General features: G+C 50.7%; 2 protein-coding genes across 2 annotated transcripts; one reads left to right on the forward strand and one right to left on the reverse strand.

Moving 5' to 3' along the window:
• The first annotated feature begins 1,653 nt into the window (after positions 1-1,653).
• TMEM235 (transmembrane protein 235) lies at positions 1,654-13,476 on the forward strand. The gene is made up of 4 exons (XM_083598439.1): positions 1,654-2,171; positions 5,548-5,628; positions 7,454-7,591; positions 9,458-13,476. The coding sequence occupies exons 1-4, from the start codon at positions 1,952-1,954 to the stop codon at positions 9,688-9,690; spliced, it is 672 nt and encodes a 223-aa protein (XP_083454565.1). The 5' UTR covers positions 1,654-1,951; the 3' UTR covers positions 9,691-13,476.
• On the reverse strand, positions 10,466-21,757 carry LOC310755505 (uncharacterized protein). The gene is made up of 7 exons (XM_083598413.1): positions 20,686-21,757; positions 18,940-19,023; positions 16,307-16,395; positions 13,768-13,953; positions 12,523-12,660; positions 11,873-12,065; positions 10,466-11,213 (listed from the first exon to the last, which is right to left on the reverse strand). The coding sequence occupies exons 1-7, from the start codon at positions 21,461-21,463 to the stop codon at positions 10,906-10,908; spliced, it is 1,776 nt and encodes a 591-aa protein (XP_083454539.1). The 5' UTR covers positions 21,464-21,757; the 3' UTR covers positions 10,466-10,905.
• Between the last annotated feature and the right edge of the window lie 345 nt (positions 21,758-22,102).

Here is a 22,102-nt window from a genome sequence, read left to right on the forward strand (position 1 = left end):
CCCCAAGCGAATGGTGCCTCGGGAGCTGGCCATGGGGTGCTTCCCAGGCCCCTGTGGGGCAGTGTGAGGGGGCACCTCTCTTTGGGACAGGGGGTGCAGCTCAGAGACCAGAGGCAGCAGCTGCGGCTGCCCAGAGGACTCCCAAGGAGAAGAGAGAAGGCTGAGGGAACACCACAAGGAGGGTGTTCAAAAAGGGGTGAGGGGCTGCTGGCTCTGCAGGCAAGGGGTGATATAACTGGGCTCCTGATATAACAGGCAAGGGGTGATATAACAGGTGCCGCAGAAAGAATGCAGTTGGTCAAGGGAGCTGTGGACCCAAAAAGGTTGAAAACCTGTGGGCTAAGGAGTAAACCCTACACAAATTCGGAGTGTCTTCCCTAGGACAGTTGTATGGTGCCTTGCATGTCTCCTTCTAGCAACACTGGCAGGCAAGCTGGTGCCAAATGTATTGTTCTGTTTTCCTTTGGACTACATTAGAGAGGGTGGGGAGGTTTTGTTGTCTGGACAGCCCAGGACCTCCATACACACTGCCCAGGCTTGTGACTCCATTGTCTCTAGAGAGATGGATGCCAACAACACCTTAACTGACAGTTCAACAATTAACAATTTAAAATAAAAAATGGTTACCGAACATAAAGCTTACCACTAGGTCACTTAACATCATCCAACATCTTCACATTCTGTGTTAACTCCAAAGGTGATGGCATTGTCGCTTACTAACCCCACCCGCTGTACAAAAAACCCTCATACTCATCAAAAGCTCTTTCCCCAGCTGTCACTCTCTTATTATTTTGATTTACTATCAGAGCTCTGTCTAGGCATTGTTTTCAACACCCAGCTACAAGCCTGGCTCTTATATGAGAGTGCTGTGTTGGTTGCAGGTTCTCATTTATGTTAGCCATGAAGCTCGCCAGTCACTCTCAGCCTGCTTCAGCCTACCTCACAGGCTTGTTGTGAGTGCCTAGGAATGGAGGGGGAAGGCCTTCTCTGGTGCCCTGGCAGAAGGGCAGGCAAAAAACCAAAGGAGTAACAAGCAGCACCTCTTTAAGCACTGTGGCTTGCCTCTTTCATTCTGAAATCCACTCTAGCTGGGGGCTCCTGAGACGGGGGGAGGGCAGGGAACCATAGGAGTAGGGCCATTAGTCCATCTAGACCACTATTGCCTACACCGACTAGCAGCTGCTCTCCCATCCTCTCATAGCTGGAGGTGCCGGCGACTCAACCTGGGGGCCTTTTGCAAGGAAAGCAGCGCTCTCCCACGCAGCCACGAACTCTAGTAGACCGGCTCTTTTGAGAAGCAAGGCGGGCTCGGCTGCGGGACGTGGCTGGTCTCTGCGGGGGAAGGAAAGGAAGAGACCGCGGGGTCTTTTTCTTCCAGGCATCCGTCCAAGAAGGAGCGCCTGCCTCTGGTTTAAACCTCGCTCACCAGAAGAGTTGCAGATCCAGCCGGGGCCGCGCGCGCTTTCCTGAGCGGGAAAGCAAACGCTGGGGGAAAGTCTCCTGAGAGGCGCCCTCCCTGCTCTCAGAATGGCGGGATGATGAGAGGCGCCCTCTAAGGGACAAGAGACCCGGGAAATCCACCTCCCACTGAACTGAGCTGGGGCGGCGGCGGGGGGGGGGGGACACCTTAATTGGAAAGAGGATCGCAGCTTCCTCGAAGGGAGCCTTTGACACCTTGAAGCTTGCTGCTGGCAGGGTGGCTTTTTGCCGTCGCCCCAATTTGGGGCGCAAGTACCCAGTGGCTTCGCCCCCAACCCCCGCGAAGATGCGGCTTGGGGGGCGCGCGCGCGTTTCCACCTGACTCTCTCCCTCGCCCCCTCCCCGGAGCGTTGCAGTGAGAAAGGGAGAGTCTCCCGCTCGGCTGCCGCTGTTTCTCTCCACGTGTCCGCCGCCAGAGGCAGCAGCGTCGGCAGCGGGCGGCCGTGCCTGTGCGAGCAAGTCTGGCGGCGGGATGGTGGCGAGGTGCTGCGGCTGCCGCCGGGCCCTGGCGGTGGTGCCTCCCGGCGCGCTCTGCCTGGGCGCGGCGCTCAGCGGGCTCTTCAGCTTCGGCTTCTTGGCCGCGGCCCTGGGCACCGATTACTGGTACCTGGTGAGCGTGGACTCGGCCAACAGCAGCGCTTGGGACGCCGAGCAGCTGAGTTCGCACTCCGGACTCTGGCGCCTCTGCGAAGGTAGGGCTGCGCCGCGCGCGCCTTCTTTCCTCGGGTTTGCGACGGGAGCAGCCCGCGCTTCCCTCGGCACTGGGATCCGGAGAGGAGGGCGCTCTTTCTGGGATCCAAAGTGGATCGCGCCGGGGGTCGAGCGCCCCCCACCCCACAAAAAAAAACCTATACACGAGCTTAGGCTTGGATCTGCCGGTTTCAGCAGTCGTGAAAAACTTTCTGCTAACAGAGGAATCGCCGTCGGGTCACAAGATGAATCGCTTGGTGGTGAGTAGTTGTGGCAGCCGGCATTCCTCTGCCCAACTCAAGTCCCTGCGTCCTGGGGACGTCTTGATTCTGCTTCACCCGTTTGTTTAGGCGGATAGGACGCTGCGTTACTAGTCCGCCTAGGTCAGTATTGCCAACACTGGCCGGCAGCAGCTCTCGAGGTTTTCTCACAGAGTTCTCTCACCGTCGTCCCTGGAGATGCAGTGGATTGATCCTGGGACCATCTGCATGCAAAGCAGGAGCTCTGACTGCCCTTTCCCAAGCCCCTGCTCTCCTACCCACCTGGGCTATCCCGACGCAACTAGCTGTACTCCCTGGTTTGTGTATACATTTGGGGGTGGGGAGAAGGGATCCCGGTGCCTTATAATCGCAGTATCCTGGTATAAGGTGAAGGCGAGCTGGAATTGTTCCATCCCCTTTTGCTGGCAATCGAAGAATTTCAGCCATCCCGGTGGTGCTTTAACCTCCACGGATTTCCACGCATTTATAACTTTCTGTGCTGGGGCCGAGGGGTGAGGGTGGGGGAAGAGATTAAAGAAGGAAAGAACTGGATTGCAGCCAAGAATCCGCCCTCCTGGAGAGAAAGGAGGGCTGGGGTGTCAGAGAGGAGGAAAGGGGAGGGGGAAGCAGAGGCAGCGCTTTCTTCAGCTCTCTGTTCAGAAGAGAGACCCAATTGAACTTCCATCAAAGATATGAAATGTCAGAGGGACGCATCGAATGTTCGCTTTCACGCTCTGGCGCCCATCAGGAGTTCTGACACCCCTGGGTGTTGATGCACCTCTGGGCTCGTGGATATGCCCCCTGCTAAATAAATCACAGCCGGGGGCTGGCGGAGTAGAGCCCGCTGCTGTCATCTGAGCTGTGCTCTCTCGGAGGTCGCTCCCACGCCACCTGTTTACCGAACAGCCATCCTGATTTGTTTTGCTGCGGGAGTCCTTGAATCAAGCCGTTGTTACTCCACATTTTCCAGTGCATGGACGTAGCCGGGGGGCGGGGCAGCTGCCCTCCCCCAAATCAAGTAAATAAATAAGAATACTTAACTAACTGACCAACTGCATCGCTGATAACTCGGTTCTTGCCCTCCCCTACATAAAGCCCGTCCCCCCCCAATAAATCCTGGCTACTCCCATGTTCCAATGTGTCCTCCCCCCCCCCACTTTCCTTGTCGCAAAAGGTCAGTTTTGCGGGAACTATAGTTCGTTAATGGGGCTGGGAATTGTGGCTTTGTAGGGGGAATGTAAAGTTTCTGGGATTCTTGCGAAGGTGTGTGTGTGTGTGTGTGTGTGTGTGTGCCATGTGCTTTAAATGTATGGCGTTGATTTGCCCTTAAATTGCACAGGCTGAATGGGTTAGCATGTGATTTGAATCCGACCCACAAATAGCAACAGTCCAGAAGTACATTTGCAACCATACAGCTGAGGTTGGAATTTTCCTCTCTGTCAAGTTCAATTGCTGTCATTCTCAAGCTGTTTGGTTCTGGGATTTTGGAACCTTTTGGGAATCCTCTGCTGTGCGTGAACACCAGTTTGCCCTATTGGGAGGAAAGGGAAGGTTGAAAGTCCTCCAGGCCTTTAGAGTGAGGGCTCCCAAACAATGGTCCGTGAGATTCATTCAGGTGGCCCATTCATACTGGTCTTTGACTGCATCTTTATTGCCTCTTTTTCTTATACTGTAGGCATTTTATTGTATTGCAACCTGAACTCATAGACATAGAAGAAGCAATATTTTTTAAAAAAACAATTAAAATTAAAAACCACACAGCACAACACATTGCAATTACTTAAACAGGCAGAAAAATAATTATGTGCTGTGCGAAGACCTTCAGAAATTTTCAAGCTGCTAGTTCCACCCCACACCTGAAGAGTGCACTTCCTAGCCCAAGGTCTTACTCCTCCATTGCCAAAAAGTGATAATTCAGGTACCTTGGATGGATACAAAACAGAGAGGGGAATGAAGGAGCTGCTGCTGCAATGTCATAGAGAGAAATGAGTGTGAGGCAGGTCGGCCAGCTGCTTTGATTTGCTCACCCAGTGGAGACTGGTCCTTTACGGCAAATGGGGCCCTGCCCCAACAACTTCCCCCAGACAGCACCACACCTGCCTTGGCTTTTTTACTTACAGGCAGTCCAGGGGATGGTACTGGCTTTCAGCTTCCTCCTCCTCCTCCATCTACATTGCCCTTGGAGAACTTAGCAGGAAAGAGGATGGGGCAAAAACTAGAATTACTGTATTTTTTTGCTCCATAAGACGCACCTTTTCCCTCCTAAAAAGTAAGGGGAAATGTGTGTGCGTCTTATGGAGTGAATGCAGGCAGGAGGCTCTGCTCAGTGCTCCCTTTAAAGAGCCGCACGGAGTGTGTGTGCAGCTTTTGGGGGCTTTTCCCCGAGAAGGGAGAAGGGACTGACGGGCTGCCCTCTGTCCCTTCCCACACCTCCTGGGAAAGTCAGCAAGAGCTGCTGCCAGGCTCTGCTCAACGCTCCCTTGTAAGAGCTCCCTTTCATCCCTCATCCCGCTTTGCTGGGAAGCCAGCAGAACAAGAGGTGCTGCACAGCTATCGTATCGCTCTTGCTCTGCTGGCTTCAGCGAGAGCTGCACAGCTTGCTCTGCTAGCTTCTCAGCGAAGCGGGAGGAGGGACGGAAGGGTTTAAAGCAAGAAAAGCGAGAGCCGCTTACAAGCTCTGCGCAGAATATATTTTTTCTTGCTTTCCCCCTCTAAAAACTAGGTGTGTCTTATGGTCGGGTGTGTCTTATGGAGCGAAAAATACGGTAGTTGATTTTGTCATTGGCTCGGGCTCCATCTACTGTTAATCTCGTGGCCTACCACCCCACCCATGTCAATGGGCACCAGCCACCACTGTACTCTCCCACCACCCCATCTTATTAACAATAAAGGCTCTGGGCTTAATAAGAGGAGTCCCATGGTAATCAACCTCAACCCAGTTAGCTCCACCTCTCTTGTCTGTTCAAGGTCCCAGATATATTATGTGTTGGAGATGTAAAATTTCCTGTCTAGGTTAGCACTGCTGAAGGTGGGAGGCAGCATTTTGGAATGGCAAACTCTGTGGCTGGATCTCTGATCATCCCTTGATGCTGTTCCTCTCCTTGTCACTTCCCCCCAGGGCAGAACGCCTGCACGCCTCTGATAGACCCGTTCGGCACAGAGAGTTGGCAAGTTCCCGCATCGCTCCAGCATCTTATATGTGAGTAGGCAGCCTAATGTGGGCTCAGCCTTTTGGATGGTGGTGAGAATTTCTGTATAGCAAGATGGAGTTTGGAAGTGTGTTCTTGGGGTGGGGGTGGCGTGATGAAGTTGGGTAATTTTGGACCCTGGGCTTCGTGGCTATAGGGGGGACCCTTTTAGATGGCTGTGTGTGCATTACCACATTGACTGATGTGGGGATGGCCACCAAATCGGACAGCTTTAAAGAGGATTAGACAAAGGCTGCTAATGGTCACTAGCTATGATGGCAATGTTCCGTCCAATCTGCCAAAGGCCATATTCCTCTGAAAACCCAGCTGCTGGGAATCACAATTGGTAAGTGCCCTGTTGCACTCGTGGCCTTCTCATAAGCATCTGCTTATCCACAGTGAGAACAGGATACTGGGACTAGAAGGCCTTTTTGCCCGATCCAAAAGGGTTCAGTCATGAAGCACAAAATCAACCTTTATATTCTCTGTTCCCATCACTATTCCATGCTCTACAACTGCTCCATGTTAGAGCAAAGCAAACAAATTAAAAAGGAATGCAAACATTCTCCAACTCCAATTTAAGAAAATGCACTCTGAGCATATACAGCTTCACATTTTAAACTCACTTGGATCATAGGACCACCTTGACTACAGGGATGATACAGAGCTTGCATTTGCTGAACACATTTAAGTGGGAATAAATCCCGTTTTGTGGTAGAAATGGATCACATTTTTTTTAAAGAAAACAAATAATAAAATTAGTATCTGTAACCCTGTACATGCCTGGTCAGCTAACCCCTGGCTATAAAATGTTTTTAATGATGATAAAAAGTAGCAGCAGCAGCAAGAAAGGATAGTGTGGTGGCCAGGATGAGCCCCAGCTGCTGGTGCTGGGCCTGTTTGCTGCCCTCATCTGCCACTCTTAAGAGTGGTCATTGGGGGCACCTCGAGTTGCACCACTGGTGTTGAGTTTCAGAGTGTGTTCACTTTCCCACCTTAGTGGTCAGTGAAGCTGGTCCCCCCTCCCCTTCGTCTTTACCCTAGGCAAAAGTGTCCACACCTTGGCCATAGACCAATTACGCACAGTTGGTCCCTGCTCCTGCCAACCTAGCAGTTTGAAAGCACGTCAAAGTGCAAGTAGATAAATAGGTACCACTCCGGCTGGAAGGTAAACGGCATTTTCGTGCTCTTCTCTGGTTCGCCAGAAGCGGCTTAGTCATGCTGGCCACATGACCCGGAAGCTGTACGCTGGCTCCCTCGGCCAATAAAGCGAGATGAGCACCGCAACCCCAGAGTCGGCCACAACTGGACCTAATGGTCAGGGGTCCCTTTACCTTTACCTTTAAGGACTTTAATCTGTGTGAAGCTGGTTTGAGAAACAGCTGCATCCGACAGTGCTGTTTTATAACAGGATTAATGCCTGTTTTAGATAATGTGTGAATATGGATTAAATACCCAGCACTGGAAAAGCAGTAGGTGCACAGTAAGCGGGAGTGTGAGCCCAGCCTTTATCGCTGGAGGCCCTTCTGTAAATCAGATTATGGTTGAAGACGAGCACTGTTTTGGAGGTGCGAGCAGGACGATTTGTTTCTTGAAATAAAATGTCACGGGGAGGAAACAGAAAGGTGGGGGGCTCTCCTTCGTCAGAGGCTTTTAAAAAGCAGAAGCTGGATGACCACCTATCAGGGATGCTGTAGCACTAGGGTTCCTGGATTGCCCAGTGGTTGGACCCAGTGACCTCTGGGGTCATCTGTAAAGCTGCAGTCACCTATCCTCCAATACCCCACCCTGCTTTCCCCCTCCACTGGATGTCCCCCTCTTCTGTCTCTCTGCCAGCCATGCATCGAGCCTTTGTGGTCCTGCTGCCTCTCAGCCTCGTCTTGATCGTCTTTGGCTGGATCTGTGGGGTCATCGGTTCCTTGGTCCAGAGCTCCAGGCTTTTGCTCTTCACAGGCTGCTATTTTCTCCTGGGTGGTGAGTGCAGCTATGTCTTTGGAGGGGGGGAAACCAGGTTTTCTTTCTTTATCGGTCTCTCTCTTCCCGCCCCCCACAACATGGCAAAATGTCATTAAACACTTGCTCTCAGGGAATACTTAGCAGTTTCTGTCTTAGTGCCATCAGGTCACAGCTGCCCCTTGGGGAGACCAAGGTGCAAACGAGTGTGCTGTGGTCTTGGTGCCACGGGAACCACATATTGTCTCATCATTGACTCCTGACCTGTCCTCACCGCCTTTCCCCTTCCTTGAAGGCAGAAAACTGCTCAGAACAGCAGAGGAGCCTCCCAGAATCCTTTGCAGAAGGGATGGGGGGACCTGATATTAGGAGCTCAGCCTACACTCGAGTAGGACCCTGGCAGAGACACATGCCCGGCTGGCATGTTCTCTCCCTCCTGGTCGATCGTTCGGGAGCTTCAAAAGCTTTCTTCAGCCCGAACATTACAGCGACCGATGCCAACCGACACCGGCACATTAGGGATCCACAGAGTTTGCGCATCATGCGTAACAGACCTTAGCAACTCGGTGTTTTGGCTAATTGCTTTATTTACATATAAACATACACGGAGCACTGCAACATGGCTCCCTCTCCCTCTAGCATCAGACATCAAAGAGAAAAAGAACAAAGGACAATAGTCCCACTTCACGGAACACAGTAACACAAACATCCTGTCTCCGTCACTTTCCACTCTGTGGAGTCAAAACATACACTGTCATGTGATGGACAACAATCCCATGACTGCAATCACGGAGCAGGAATTCTAACACTTGATGGTTTCCAACTCTTGTCAGCCCCCAGCCACTAAGATGGGTACTGAAGTCCAAGCGCACCTGGAGGGCCACAGGTCCTTCATCTCCTTCAGCAGCAGTGGTTTAGCATCAAGAGTTATCCTTCTCCTAGAGGGGCCTTCTCTGTAGTGGGGCCCGCCCTGTGGAACACCCACCCACCAGATGTCAAGGAAATAAACAACTATCTGATTTTTAGAAGACATCTGAAGGCAACCCTGTTTGGGGACGTTTTTAATGTTTGATGTTTTATTGTGTTTTTAATATTCTGTTGGGAGCCGCCCAGAGTGGCTGGCGAAGCCCAGCCAGGTGGATGGTGTGTAAATAATAAACATTATTATTATTAGGGCTACCTTCCCAGGTTAATGAGCCAAATCTGCATATAGATTCAATCCCACCCCACTAAAAAAAACATGAGAATACTGTATCATTCAATACTATTCGGAGCATCCATCATATGAATAAATCCAGCTATTTTAATTGTGATGATGATTCACAACAATAATATTTACCCTACTGCCTCTGACTAATAATAATAATAATAATAATAATAATAATAATAATAATAATAATTTATACCCTGCCCATCTGGCTGGGTTTCCCCAGCCACTCTGGGCGGCTTCCAACAAAACACTAAAATACAATAACCTATTAAACATTAAAAGCTTCCCTAAACAGGGCTGCCTTAAGATGTCTTCTAAAAGTTTGGTAGCTATTTTTCTCTTTGACATCTGGTGGGAGGGTGCCGCTACCGAGAAGGCCCTCTGCCTGGTTCCCTGTAACTTGGCTTCTCACAGCAAGGGAACTGCCAGAAGGCCCTCGGCGCTGGACCTCAGTGTCTGAGCAGAACGATGGAGGTTGAGACGCTCCTTCAGGTATACTGGACCGAGGCTGTTTAGGGCTTTAAAGGTCAGCACCAACACTTTGAATTGTGCTCGGAAATGTACTGGGATGCTCTTTTTAGTTATCATGGTTAGGAGCAGCACGGCATGAGCCCTGGTCGTTGGCAGTGTCTGCTGCAGGACTGGCACTGACCCATCCCCTTTCCCCCTCCCCCCAGCACTGCTGACCCTGTCGGGAACCAGCACCTACATCTGCTACTCCAGCGCAGCCTTCGCCGAGACAGTGCGCATGTTTGACCAGCAGCGCTTCGAGCACGTCCGCATCGCCTTTGGCTGGTCCCTGGCCCTTGCCTGGCTCTCTTTCGGCACCGAGGGGTTGGCCGGCATCCTGCTTCTCCTGGCCGCTCGGGGGCTCCGCCTGAAGCCAGATGCCTGTGCGGTGCTCATCTGATGCAGAGGCCGGGCATTGTCAGGGCTGTGACATAACCCTACTCTGCTCGATTGGCCTTCTTGGGGTGAAAATTCCACCGCTGCTGATCCCCCTCTTGTCGTGCAGCCACAACACGTAACCTGCATGGACCGCAAGGTGTTACGAAGATCTGCTTGTGGGTGTGCCAGACTGAGGGATGCATGTGGAAGGGGCGAGGGACCCTCATCGATAAGGTGCAGCGCTTGCCATCCTTACATGCTGGGTTCATTACTCAACTCTTGGTGTGCAAGCAGAGCTGAGGAAGAGAGACAGCTAGGGCCTTGTTCCCAAGAGTAGGAGACCTGTGTGACCCACCCAGATGTTTCTGGACTCCAGTTTCCATCAGCCCGAGTCAGCATGGCCAGTGGGCCTGGGGTGATGGGAGTTGTAGTCCAGCAACATCTGGACTAGCTCCCCATCCCTGTCCTAACTCAACAACTGAAGGATCCACGGCTCCTTCTCCCTGTTTCTTGATATGCATAGCTGATGCTGCTTCCCTTCCAAGCATGCCCATCTGCTTGTCCTCCTCGATGCATCTGGGGCCTCTTGAATTAAAAAGGGCTCCGGTAGGAAGAGGTGCCATTTATTTAGTCAATGGATTTCTACCCTTCTCCTACAGCTGGAAAAATGCTCCCAGAGCAGCTTACAGAAATCAGTCGTAAGGCAGGGTTATAATCGAAAAGACGTGGCATACAAGGAAAAAGGGAATGGGAGGGAGGAGGAAAAATAAAAAAGCAAGCTCAGGCTCCTTTTCTTAAAAGCTACAGGTCGTAGCTGGCAGGTATCCCTTAGCCTGAACAGAACAAGAGCAGAGCATCCCTGGGAAACAAAGCTCCCTCCCCATTCCCTCAGGATGCAGGAAGGCTGTAGGGTGTGTGTGTGGAAGCCATGTTGGGACTGTTTCCTGCAAGGCCATGAAGTGACGCAGCTCCTTTGGTCTGGCAACAGAATCTGTTGGCTGCCAGAGCCGCTCCTGGAAACGGGCAGGCTCTCCCACTGCTGTTCCCCCATAGCAGGTGGCTTGGGAAGCTGAAATCCGCTTCTCTCCTCTGTAGAGCCAGATAGGGCTGAGGCCATGGGGACCACATCTTTAGCTAGGCCAGGGCTGACCAATCACAGGCTTGCCTTCTCAGCACGCCCTGGCTTGTTTCAGACTGACGTGCGCGCCAACTTGGCTTCCGGCCTGCCAGACTGGCTTCAGGGTACACCGGCGCTTTGCTGCTCCCACTTGCCCAGGACAAAGCGCCACTTGCCCTCAGCCATCTGCGTGTCTCGGAGGGAGACGTCGCAGTGCCAGACGGCGCGCAGGCGACGCTCGCCCCACGGGAAAAGCCTCACGCTGACTGCTTGGCCTGTGGCGGCCACCTCCTCCTCACTCACGGCCTCCATCAGCTCACACAGCTTGGCCGGGGTCAGCCCGGGAGCCGAGACGGTTGCCATGACGATGTTGGTCTCCACGGTGGCGGGGTTTACGGAGCAGAGAGGCGAGCCCAGGGCAAAGGCACCTGTAACGGGAAAACACTTGAGGTTTAAAATGGCGAGTGGGGATAAGTTATCGAACGACAGGATAAATGGGTGGGTGGATAGGGAATTGGGAGAGATCCTCACCCACTAACAGGGAGGGCTGGCCTGCTGAAATCTGAACTGAAAGCTGACCCTAGCATAGGAGGAGCTGGAGAAATATACCCTCCGAGCCTTGGCTCAAGGGGGCACCCTGTGTCAGTGAAGGGGTGGTGAGCCTCGATCGCCCAGCAGAGGTTAAAGGTAAAGGTACTCCTGACCATTAGGTCCGGTCGCAGACGACTCTGGGGTTGCGGCACTCATCTCGCTTTATTGGATGAGGGAGCCAGCGTTTGTCCGCAGACAGCTTCCGGGTCATGTGGCCAGCATGACTAAGCCGCTTCTGGCGAACCAGAGCAGTGCACGGAAACGTCATTTACCTTCCCGCCGGAGCGGTACCTATTTATCTACTTGCACTTTGACGTGCTAGGTTGGCAGGAGCAGGGACCGAGCGACGGGAGCTCACCCCGTAGCGGGGATTCGAACCACCGACCTTCTGATCGGCAAGTCCTAGGCTCTGTGATTTAATCCACAGCGCCACCCGTGTCCCCCCAGCAGAGGTTAGGCGCTATCAATCCCTCCCTCGGCCTCACAGAACAGGCACCTTGGGCGAAGTGTCTGGCATTGTGATGATCCCTCTTCAGCGTCTCCTCCACACGGCTCAACCCAACCAGGCCAGCGGCTGCCAGGACCCCTGCCTGGCGCATCCCGCCTCCGAGGAGCTTCCGCACGCGCCAGGCTTCGGCGATCAGCTCTCCGCTTCCAGCCAGAAGTGCCCCGGCTGGTGCTCCCACACCCTGTGTCATCGAAAAGAGAAAAGATGGGGTTAGCCAGTGTGGAGGCTGCGGAGAATCCCAAACCTCTTGGCCCCCCATCTAGGGACTCTGCGTGGAGAAGCTCTTGCACAGCCCCTTCCACTAGCCTCTATCTAGCTTTGTTAGAATCCTGCTGCAAAGTTCTGCTGCAAATCCAAGGACAGATCGCAGAGGTTTCAAACACGTTGCCAGGGAAGGACTGCAGTTTTGCTTTGCATGTGGATGGTCTCAGGCTCAGTCCCCAGGTAAGGGCTGGGAGGGACCCCTTTTTGGAATCCTGGGGAGCCGCTGCCAGTCAGTGTAGGCAATACTGAGCTGGATGGAGCAGCGGTCTGGCTCAGCTTCCTAAGTCCCCACGGTTAGGTGAGCCTCGCAGGTACTGCGCTTGCACTCTTCCCCAAAATCCACCCTGTTCAGAGTCACAGCAGAAACCACCTACCTTCGAGAGGCACAGGGAGATGGAGTTGCAGTGCTGCGAGATATGAGCCGGCGGCACTCCCAAGGCCACGGCGGCGTTAAGCACCCTGGCGCCATCCATGTGAATCTGCAGCCCGTATCGCTGGGCTACCTGGTGCACCTGTGTAGAGAATGGAGCTCAACCAACAGCTTAAAGTGGGCTTCCTCAACCTCGGCCGTCCAGATGTTTTTTTGGCCTACAACTCCCATGATCCCTAGCTAGCAGGACCAGTTGTCAGGGATGATGGGAATTGTAGTCTCAAAGCATTTGGAGGGCTGAGGTTGAGGAAGCCTGGCTTGCGACAGGCAGAGGGGAAGACGTCCCAGAGCTGGTGGCCTTTCTTAGGGGCATTGCAGGTTACTGGGGTTACTGCTGGTAACAGGCAGGCTCCTATGATCAGAGGAGATTGCTCAGTGTCCTTGAGCCCAGCCAAGGGGTGCTAAGCTGGGGGTCTTCCTTTATCATCATCGCTTCCTGTAATAACAAACTTGGGTGGCACAGTGCCTGGCGGTTACAAAGAGTTTTTTTAAAGCAAGGAGCCCCGCCCCCCCCCCCCCCCCGCTAAAATAGGGTTGATACATATCTAGAGATACCCTCCCTAAGTATAGAGGTATGATTAAAACCTCCCAAAATGGCCTGACAAGGACCTATGAATTTCCAGGGCTTTACCAAATGTAGATGCGCCGGCTTAAGGGTGACAGTAGGGGTGGGAGAAGGAAACGAGATAAGGGTGGGGAAGCCAATAGGAAACATACTGGAAGTGTGGATTAAGGTGAAAAGTGGGGGTGGGGGGAAAACCCTCCACCCTCCACTACACATGCATGCACTTTGGGTGGAGTCGAGATACACTGCAACATTTTTAAAAAAGTTTTATTTATTGTATAAATAAACACAACTATTTAAAATATTGATAAATAAATACAAACGCTGAAAGTACTTGAATGAATAAAACGTTATTCGTGCTGCCACAGCCGCTATTGCTCACAACACCCACCACAACGAAAAGGCTACTGGATTTTCTGGAAGAGTCATAGAATCGTAAGGTTGAAAGGGACCCTGAGGATCGTCTCGCCTCCAGCCCCCTGCAATGCAGGAATACGCAGCTGTCCCATGTGGGGACTGAACCTGCAACCTTGGCATCATCAGCACCACGCTCTAACCTGCTGAGCTATCCAGGCTCTCCCAGTCAGCTGGGTTAAGACTGGATGAATGACTCATGGTACTCACCTCTTGCAGGTACTTAAGGGGCAGCACCCTTCCCCCGGCCGAGCTGTGCGTGTTCTCGAGGCAAATGAGCTCAGGGCGGGGGTGGTACTGGCTTTGGTGGGCCCGCTGGATCTTCTGCTCCAGTTCATCCAGATTGATGATCCCGTTGGGCAGGTCCTGTAATGCCTCCGAATGGACTCCCGCCACCTGGGTGAGAACAAAGTGGGTGGGTGGCCTCAGGCAAATCCTGTACATGGTAAATGCCTCATGCTGATAAAAGCTTTTACATTAACTCTGATGCTGTTTATGGTGAATAAACATGTGGTACCCAGTTTTGTTGAAAACCAAGTTCTTTATGGAAAGGCACAAGCACATATGCAACCTCTCTGAATGAGCCACGGCCCCTGGCTGTTTGTGATAGTGAAGCCATCTGGTCTTGTAGTGTTGTAAACAAAAAATCTGCCCTTAACCCTTATGGGGTATCCAAGAGCCCATATAGAGTCCTTACGTAGGTTCCCTATTGGTAGGAGAAAATAACAGAGGCCAACCAGAGAATATTGAGATGCAAAGCAGCTAGTAAGCCTGATCTTGATTGATCTGTTGCAACAGGGTGCTCCCCTCACATGCAGGAAGGGAGGAGGAATCCAGAACAAAAGTGTGCCTGCCCTTATATAGACAGTTTAAATTCCCTACCCTGGAGCTCAAGACCACCCCTCCATACATCATACATACATCACAGAAAAAGCAGTCTACAGCAGAAATCTGAGTGCGTTGTTTATCTCATCTGACAGGTTACCTGTTAATGTTCACTTGATTGGATACCCTGGGGAGCCTTGCCAGTCTTTTGTAATGATAAATACTTAGTTCCTGAGCCAGGTCACAGGCTCACCCTATTCAAACACAGACATACCCTTAAGACAGGATTTGTGAAGGAAACGTAAATGGGGAGGCTTTTCCATTTTCCTTTGACCTTGCAGACAAAACATTTGGTCAGTTTGGGAATCAGAAATGGTTTCAGGTTGATCTTCCTGTGCTGATCTATGTATGTGCTTGGCTGGTTCATTTATGAACATTTATTATATATCTAAGACCTTAAAATTCTTATCACAGTAGGGAACAGACACTTCAGAACCTTTGAGAAGGCGAACTGATTGGTCAAGAAAAATCCTGATGCTTCCTGATCAAGCAAAACGAAAGCTGCAATTATATCCCCATTGAACAAGGTGGGGCTTAATTCAGAGCAAACAAGCCTAGCCTTGCACTATAAGGCAGAGAGGTTGTGTTTGGGCTGCCTAGGTGGGCAGGAGACATGGGGGGAGCTGATAGGAGGCAGAGGCAATTGCTGCCAATATGTCTTTTGGAAAGTTAGGAGGACTGGAGCTTGGGCTTATTTAAATGGATTAATACACAGAAGTAGTAGTTTTGGAGGTGCAAGCAACCTCAACCCAAAATGTTGCTTTGCAGATTTTGTGTTGTGCTCATATCTAAAGGCAGAAGTCATAGAATGTTAGCCTTGCGTCTAGGTTCTAAAATGCATTAAATATATTTTAGTCCTGCTGCGGTCATTGGGACCACTGATTCAGGATCTGAGTGCCAGAGACACACAGCAATCCGTGCTAAGCATATGGAAGAACAGAAAATGGGGCAACCTGCTGATAATGCAGAAAGTGTTAGAATCCACAAGGCAGCTTCCTGTAAATACTGATTCATGCAAGGACCGCAAATAGCTTTCTACTCACAAGGGGAAAATCCCTTGGTTGGATCAATTGAATTCAAAACCCATGCACTGGCATTGCAGCAATGGAAGCGTTGCAAAGTATAACAAAGGGACAAATCACTAAAGCATCTGTCGGTGGGGGGCGAGGCATGAGGAGTCAATAAATATCCCATACCTAGAAGGAATCAACATCACCTAGCTTAATCTCTTGTGCCCAGGGTTCCAGCTCCTTCTAAATTACCAGCAGAGAAAATCCAGGGCTCTAAGAATAAGACACCGGGTGCTTATAATCTCCAATTCTCAAAAGTGGATCAGTGAGTTCGTTTCAAAAGCTTAGTGGAAAAGACTGTTCTGAGAAGGTATTTGCAGGCATAACATGCAAGCATTCTGGGGGGTCAGCTAAAAAAAAAAAAAAAACATCATAGGAGGTAACAAGGCAAATCATTAGAACGAAAGGGGAAGACAATTTCCTATTTGGTCCTTTAGTAATGGAACAATCTTCACACAATGTTATTTTGAGCTGAGCACAGAGACACTTGTGCATGAAGTCGGGAACTGTTACTATCCAAGGAGAAGAGGAGGCAGCTTGTGCTAATGGCCACTAGAGGGAAGCACATCACCAGGCTTCTCACTCCTCTGGCCAAGGTTTGAGTAAAGACCTGGACAGCTGCGTCCTCACGGCCCCTTTGCAAGACTGTGGCCACATTTGCCTTGGCAGCTGTAAGTACATGACCTTTGCCATGTCTCTGGTTCCTCGTTTTTGAGATGGAATATGGGTAGAAAGAGACACAATGAGCTTCGGTGATGGCCGGCGCTTCCGGGTCCCCTCCCAGCATCACTTACCTGTGCATACCCTCCGTGCTCAAACACATGGATGTGGGACTCCCTCCCAAGCAGGAGCTGCGCCCCTCGCCTGCGACAGTGGCACATGACTATGGTAAGAGAGGACAAGGGTGAGAACTGGGGGTCCATAGTGGGGATAGGGGAAACACAGAACTAAGTCAGATGGCAAGAGAAAATGAGGATGAATCTGTCATAGTGATCCTTTCCACAACTACCGTATTTTTCACCCTATAGGGTGCACCGGCCCATAGGGCGCACCTAGTTTTTTTTTGGGGGGGAAATAAAGGGGAAAAAGCCCGAGCTTCCCCCGACCCCAGCCCCCAGAACAGGCTGCTATCTGCAAGCCTTGGGAGGGCTCCCAAGGCTTGCGGAGAGCTGCCCGAAGCCTGGGGTGCGCCCCGCTGCGCTCCCCGGATTTCGGGCTGCAGGCTGCTGTCCGCAAGCCTTGGGAGCCCGGCGGGAACTCCCACCGGGCTCCCAAGGCTTGCGGATAGCTTCCTGAAGCCTGGAGAGCGAGAGCGGCCGGTGCGCACCGACCCCTCTCGCTCTCCAGGCTTCAGCGAAAGCCTGCATTCGCCCCATAGGACGCACACACATTTCCCCCTCATTTTTGGAGGAGAAAAAGTGCGTCCAATAGAGCGAAAAATATGGTATATAATGTAGAGTTGTACTTTCTTGGGCTCCATGATCACTGCAGATGGTGACAGCAGACACGAAATTAAAAGACGCCTGCTTCTTGGGAGAAAAGCAATGACAAACCTAGACAGCATCTTAAAAAGCAGAGACATCACCTTGCCAACAAAGGTCCGTATAGTTAAAGCTATGGTTTTCCCAGTAGTGATGTATGAAAGTGAGAGCTGGACCATAAAGAAGGCTGATCGCCGAAGAATTGATGCTCTTGAATTATGGTGCTGGAGGAGACTCTTGATAGTAACATGGACTGCAAGAAGATCAAACCTATCCATTCTGAAGGAAATCAGCCCTGAGTGCTCACTGGAAGGACAGGTCCTGAAGCTGAGGCTCCAATACTTTGGCCGCCTCATGAAAAGAGAAGACTCCCTGGAAAAGACCCTGATGTTGGGAAAGATGGAGGGCACAAGAAGAAGGGGACGACAGAGGACGAGATGGTTGGACAGTGTTCTCGAAGCTACCAGCATGAGTTTGACTAAACTGCGGGAGGCAGTGGAAGACAGGAGTTCCTGGCGTGCTCTGGTCCATGGGGTCACGAAGAGTCAGATACGACTAAACAACTAAACAACAACAACAGAGTTGGAAGGGACCTTCAGGGACATCTAGTTCAACCCCTTACAATTCAGGAATATGCAGCTGTCCCATATGAGGCTCGAACCTGCAACCTTAGCAACTATCAGCACCATGCTCTAACCAACTGAGCTAACCAGGCTGCCTGCTTCGCTGCTGCTTTCATCACTCCTAAGAGATCCCTGAGCTGAAGCAGTCAGTAATGCTTATTCCAATCTCTCCAGCACCTTTTAAGAGTGCAGCGGTTAGGAGCTCTCATCTCACAGTCAAAAATGTCTTGCCTAGTAATTCTAAGGCTAGAGAAAGCCTCTTAGGCAGGGGGTTGAGGGTGTATATTTTTCTTGTACATTGTTGGCATTGTTGGTTACCAATGCTGGTAACCCTCTGGCCCTCCAGAAGGTGTTGAACTACAACTCCCATCATCCCTGACCCACGGGTTCAAGGTGGTGTACGTGGTTCTCCTCCCTATTTCATCCTAACAACCACCATGCAAGGTAGGTTAGGCTAAGAGAAAGTGACTGGCCCAAGGCCACCTAGTGAGATCCATGACTGAGTGAGGATTTGAACCCTGGTCTCCCAGGTCATAGTCCAATACTCTAACCGTTAAGCCACACTGGGAGTCTTGTGACATTTAGAAGGCCACAAAGTCCCTGCCACTGATTTTATAAATAATAACTGAAATAATAAAAACAGAACTAGAATAATTCCCAAAATGAAACTCTCTCTCCTGATAGCTTCATTCAGGGGTAGGTGGGGTTATTTGTGGTTTTTTTAATGACTGAGTCTTAGGGCATAGCCCTTACAAGGAGACTTAGGTAAAGGTAAAGGGATCCCTGACCATTAGGTCCAGTCGTGACCGACTCTGGGGTTGCGGCGCTCATCTCGCTTTATTAGCCGAGGGAGCTGGCGTACACCTTCCGGGTCATGTGGCCAGCATGACTAAGCCGCTTCTGGCGAACCAGAGCAGCAGACGGAAACGCCGTTTACCTTCCCACCGGAGCGGTACCTATTTATCTACTTGCACTTCATGCTTTCGAACTGCTAGGTGGGCAGGAGTGAGCAACGGGAGCTCACCCTGTCGTGGGGATTTGAACCGCCGACCTTCTGATCGGCAAGCTCTGTGGTTTAATTACATAATAATAAAACAGAGGGCATTAAAGTTATAGGCAGATCACATATGTATTTATATGCCTGGTGTAAATAAGGGCTGTGATCCAGTGGAGGCATCTGCCAATGGGAGAAGAGGGGGATCACCACAGTACTGCCCCCACCCAATCACCTTCAAAGCCTTGGGGGACCTTCCAGAACAGGATGGAAGGTGGTACGAGGGGCTGCAAGGGGAATCAGCTCCGATTGCTTCTTATGAGACTTACCAGCAATGAGGTTCGCCATGGTGGCTGTGGGAACAAACAAGGCCCCTTCCATTCCAAGGAGATTAGCCACTACTCTCTGCAGTTCTGAAGGGGGAAATAAGAACAAGAAGAAGCCACCCTCGAGTTTCAGATACTGCATGGGGTGGGTGTGATGTCAGAAGTTCACAACTTTTCACAGAATCAGGATATTTGACTTTTAACACCTCCTACTCCAGGTTGCTGAAGTCTCTCTTGGCTTTATATATATATATATATATATATATATATATATATATATATATATATATATAGTTTCTTGTGGCTTAAAGGGCCAATGTTGGCTGCTGGGTGTCTGTCTCCATGAAGAATTAATCTAAGCTCCATGGGTGATTTTAACGTGCCTAGTCTGCAAATGCTTGTGCCATAATAAAATGGTTAGCCTTTGAAGTGTCACAAGTCATTTTGCTGTTGTTTTTAAGAGACTACCCCTCTGGAAATTGCCCCAAACCTGTCTGAAAGGAGCTTGTTCATGGGAATAATATTCAGTCCACTTACGTTTTGCTTATATTACTGGCTGAAATATTTGGGGGATGTATGTAAAATAAACCCATTGCCAAAACGTGGTGCTGATCATTTTATATATATATATATGTGTGTGTGTGTGTGGAATTTTACAAAAACATCAGTTTACAAAATACAAAAAAGAACATATGAAAAGAATAAAAAAAAGAAAACCTAAAAAAAAAATACATAAAAAGAAGAAATACAAATAAAAATACAAAATACAAAAAACAAATAGGTAAAAGAGAATTAAGAACAAATCAATTTTTTATAACTTTATGCTCATTAACTTGTTTCCTTGACCTCCTCACACCTCCCCTTTTTGTATTCCCATTTAGATAATAAAATCAGCAAATCCTTACCCTCTTTCATTTATCTTAACTCTATATCTTAACATATTATAACTCTATATTTTCATCCATTATCAATTCATTTTTGCATATTCTTATTAACTTTGTTGCTAATACCCCCTATTCAATCCAATCATCATTTTAACATTCATTAATTTTACAATATTTCTGTAGATAGTCTTTAAATTTCTTCCAATCTTCTTCCACCAACTCTTCTCCCTGGTCTCGGATTCTGCAAGTCATTTCCGCCAGTTCCATATAGTCCATCACCTTCATCTGCCGAAGGGCAGTATAAAGGTAAAGGTAAAGGGACCCCTCGCCATTAGGTTCAGTCGTGGCCGACTCTGGGGTTGCGGTGCTCATCTCGCTTTATTGGCCGAGGGAGCCAGCGTACAGTTTCCGGGTTATGTGGCCAGCATGACTAAGCCGCTTCTGGTGAACCAGAGCAGCGCACAGAAATGCCATTTACCTTCCAGCCGGAGTGGTACCTATTTATCTACTTGCACTTTGACGTGCTTTCGAACTGCTAGGTTGGCAGGAGCAGGGACCGAGCAACGGGAGCTCACCCTGTCGTGGGGATTTGAACTGCCGACCTTCTGATCGGCAAGTCTAGGCTCTGTGGTTTAACCCACAGCGCCACGCGTCCCATGAAGGGCAGTATACCAATTTAATAAGAAGAATAAACAACAAAAATAAATATCTGACGTTCACAGTGCCATTGCTTTTACAGCTGAGTCTTGAAAATGAGCAGCCTTACTTCACAGCATTAGGCACAGCTGCACCCCAGCCTGTGGCAGCATGGATCCCTTTGCAGAGCCTTACCGCCCTGGGGATGCCCCTTTTCACCCAGACTCACCATTGACCGTGGGGTCCTCCCCGTAGTCATCATCCCCCACCTCTGCCTGGGCCATAGCTTGCCTCATCTCGGGGCTCGGCTGAGTCACAGTGTCACTGCGCAGATCCACTACGTGGCACTCAGTCCCTGCTGGGCGACTGGCATGGTAACTATGCTTGCCCACTCTTGGAGCAGGGACAAGGGAAGAAGACGGCTGCTTGGTGTGCCACCAAGGTAGACTGGCACAATGTTGCCCAGTGACTGACTGGCTGTATGTCCTTAACAGGATCTTCATAAGCCAAGGTGACCTGAGGCTGGCACTACGAGACTGGCGAGTAGAGCTTGGGTGGGCTAAGCTGCTGCAAAAGGTCTGACACGGACCCTTTTGGCTCAGAAAGGTGTCAGCACCCTGGTACCAACAGCGTGGGAGGGCCAGGCAAGCACCAAGTCCCTGGCACGGTCTGAGTTGATGCATGCAGGCTTTCGATATCCGGCAGCGGTAACCGTGCCCCGAGGGCACCAGGGTGGTGCCCACGCCCCACCGCCTGCGAGAAAACCGAGACAGAATAGCCCCTGGCTGCCTGCACCAGCCAATGGGCTGGCAGGAGTCGCTGCTGAACCCAGGGCATCCAGCCTTGCAGCTGCTCGGTGCATAGGCTTCCCCGCCTTGGCTGGTGGCAGGCGGAGTAGCGGGAGCCCAGCAGGAGCAGATGCGGGCATGGAGCTCCTTGCAGAGGAGGGCACGACCTCCGCGCCTGACCATTTCTCCCCCGGTCTGCAGCGCCGACACCAGCGACATCGCCGCTTCTTCCGCCCAGCACAAACTGAGCAGAGTCCAAAGCTGCACGCTCTTCCCCTAAGGAGCCAGACTACAACTCCCAGCATGCTTCGGGCGCTGGGATTTCGCTCTGCCCTTTTCCCACAGCGTTTTGGGAGTTGTAGTCCCGGTGCGGAATACAGCAAGTGCGACGGGATCTTTCTCTGCCCCGTTCGCGTGGCGTTTAGGGAGTTATAGTCCCGGTGGGAGTTATAGTCCGGTTTAGAAATGGCATGGCAGCGTGTGCGGGATGGGGGAGGCGAGAAACTGCATTTGTGAGAAGCCATAGGACGGACAGTTCCAGTTTAGGAGGGGGGAAAGGGTGGTCCTGCTCCTCCTCTCCCACCCTCCAGCCAACCCAACCCTTTCCTCCCCTCGACGACGCCATCAGCGGGCGAACCCCGTTCTCTCCCTCTCCCCCACATAGAATCATAATTTTAATTATTATTTTTATTTTTTATTTTCAAAAAATAGAAATTAAACAAAGAACAACACATAACACTGTAGACACACCTGTATACATATTTTCCAAAATGAAAAATAATAAAAAGAAAAAGAAAAGTAAAAGTAAAAAATATGTAGAAAAAAGACCCCAAAAAGAGAAAAAATACTTTTCATAAC

Source organism: Podarcis filfolensis (genome assembly GCF_964270895.1).
Source record: "Podarcis filfolensis genome assembly, chromosome: 2".
NCBI lineage: Eukaryota > Metazoa > Chordata > Lepidosauria > Squamata > Lacertidae > Podarcis > Podarcis filfolensis.

What these genes read in the sequence shown, in the direction of transcription:
- LOC310755505 (XM_083598413.1), bottom strand. Translation starts at nt 21,463, where the DNA reads ATGTCGCTGGTGTCGGCGCTGCAGACCGGGGGAGAAATGGTCAGGCGC. An exon ending in CCCTTAAGTACCTGCAAGAG is followed by an intron (nt 12,661 to 13,767) that starts GTGAGTACCATG and finishes TTCTCTACACAG; the next exon opens with GTGCACCAGGTAGCCCAGCG. An exon ending in TCTCCCTGTGCCTCTCGAAG is followed by an intron (nt 12,066 to 12,522) that starts GTAGGTGGTTTC and finishes TCGATGACACAG; the next exon opens with GGTGTGGGAGCACCAGCCGG.
- TMEM235 (XM_083598439.1), top strand. Translation starts at nt 1,952, where the DNA reads ATGGTGGCGAGGTGCTGCGGCTGCCGCCGGGCCCTGGCGGTGGTGCCT. An exon ending in ATCGCTCCAGCATCTTATAT is followed by an intron (nt 5,629 to 7,453) that starts GTGAGTAGGCAG and finishes TCTCTCTGCCAG; the next exon opens with CCATGCATCGAGCCTTTGTG. An exon ending in CTGCTATTTTCTCCTGGGTG is followed by an intron (nt 7,592 to 9,457) that starts GTGAGTGCAGCT and finishes CCCTCCCCCCAG; the next exon opens with CACTGCTGACCCTGTCGGGA.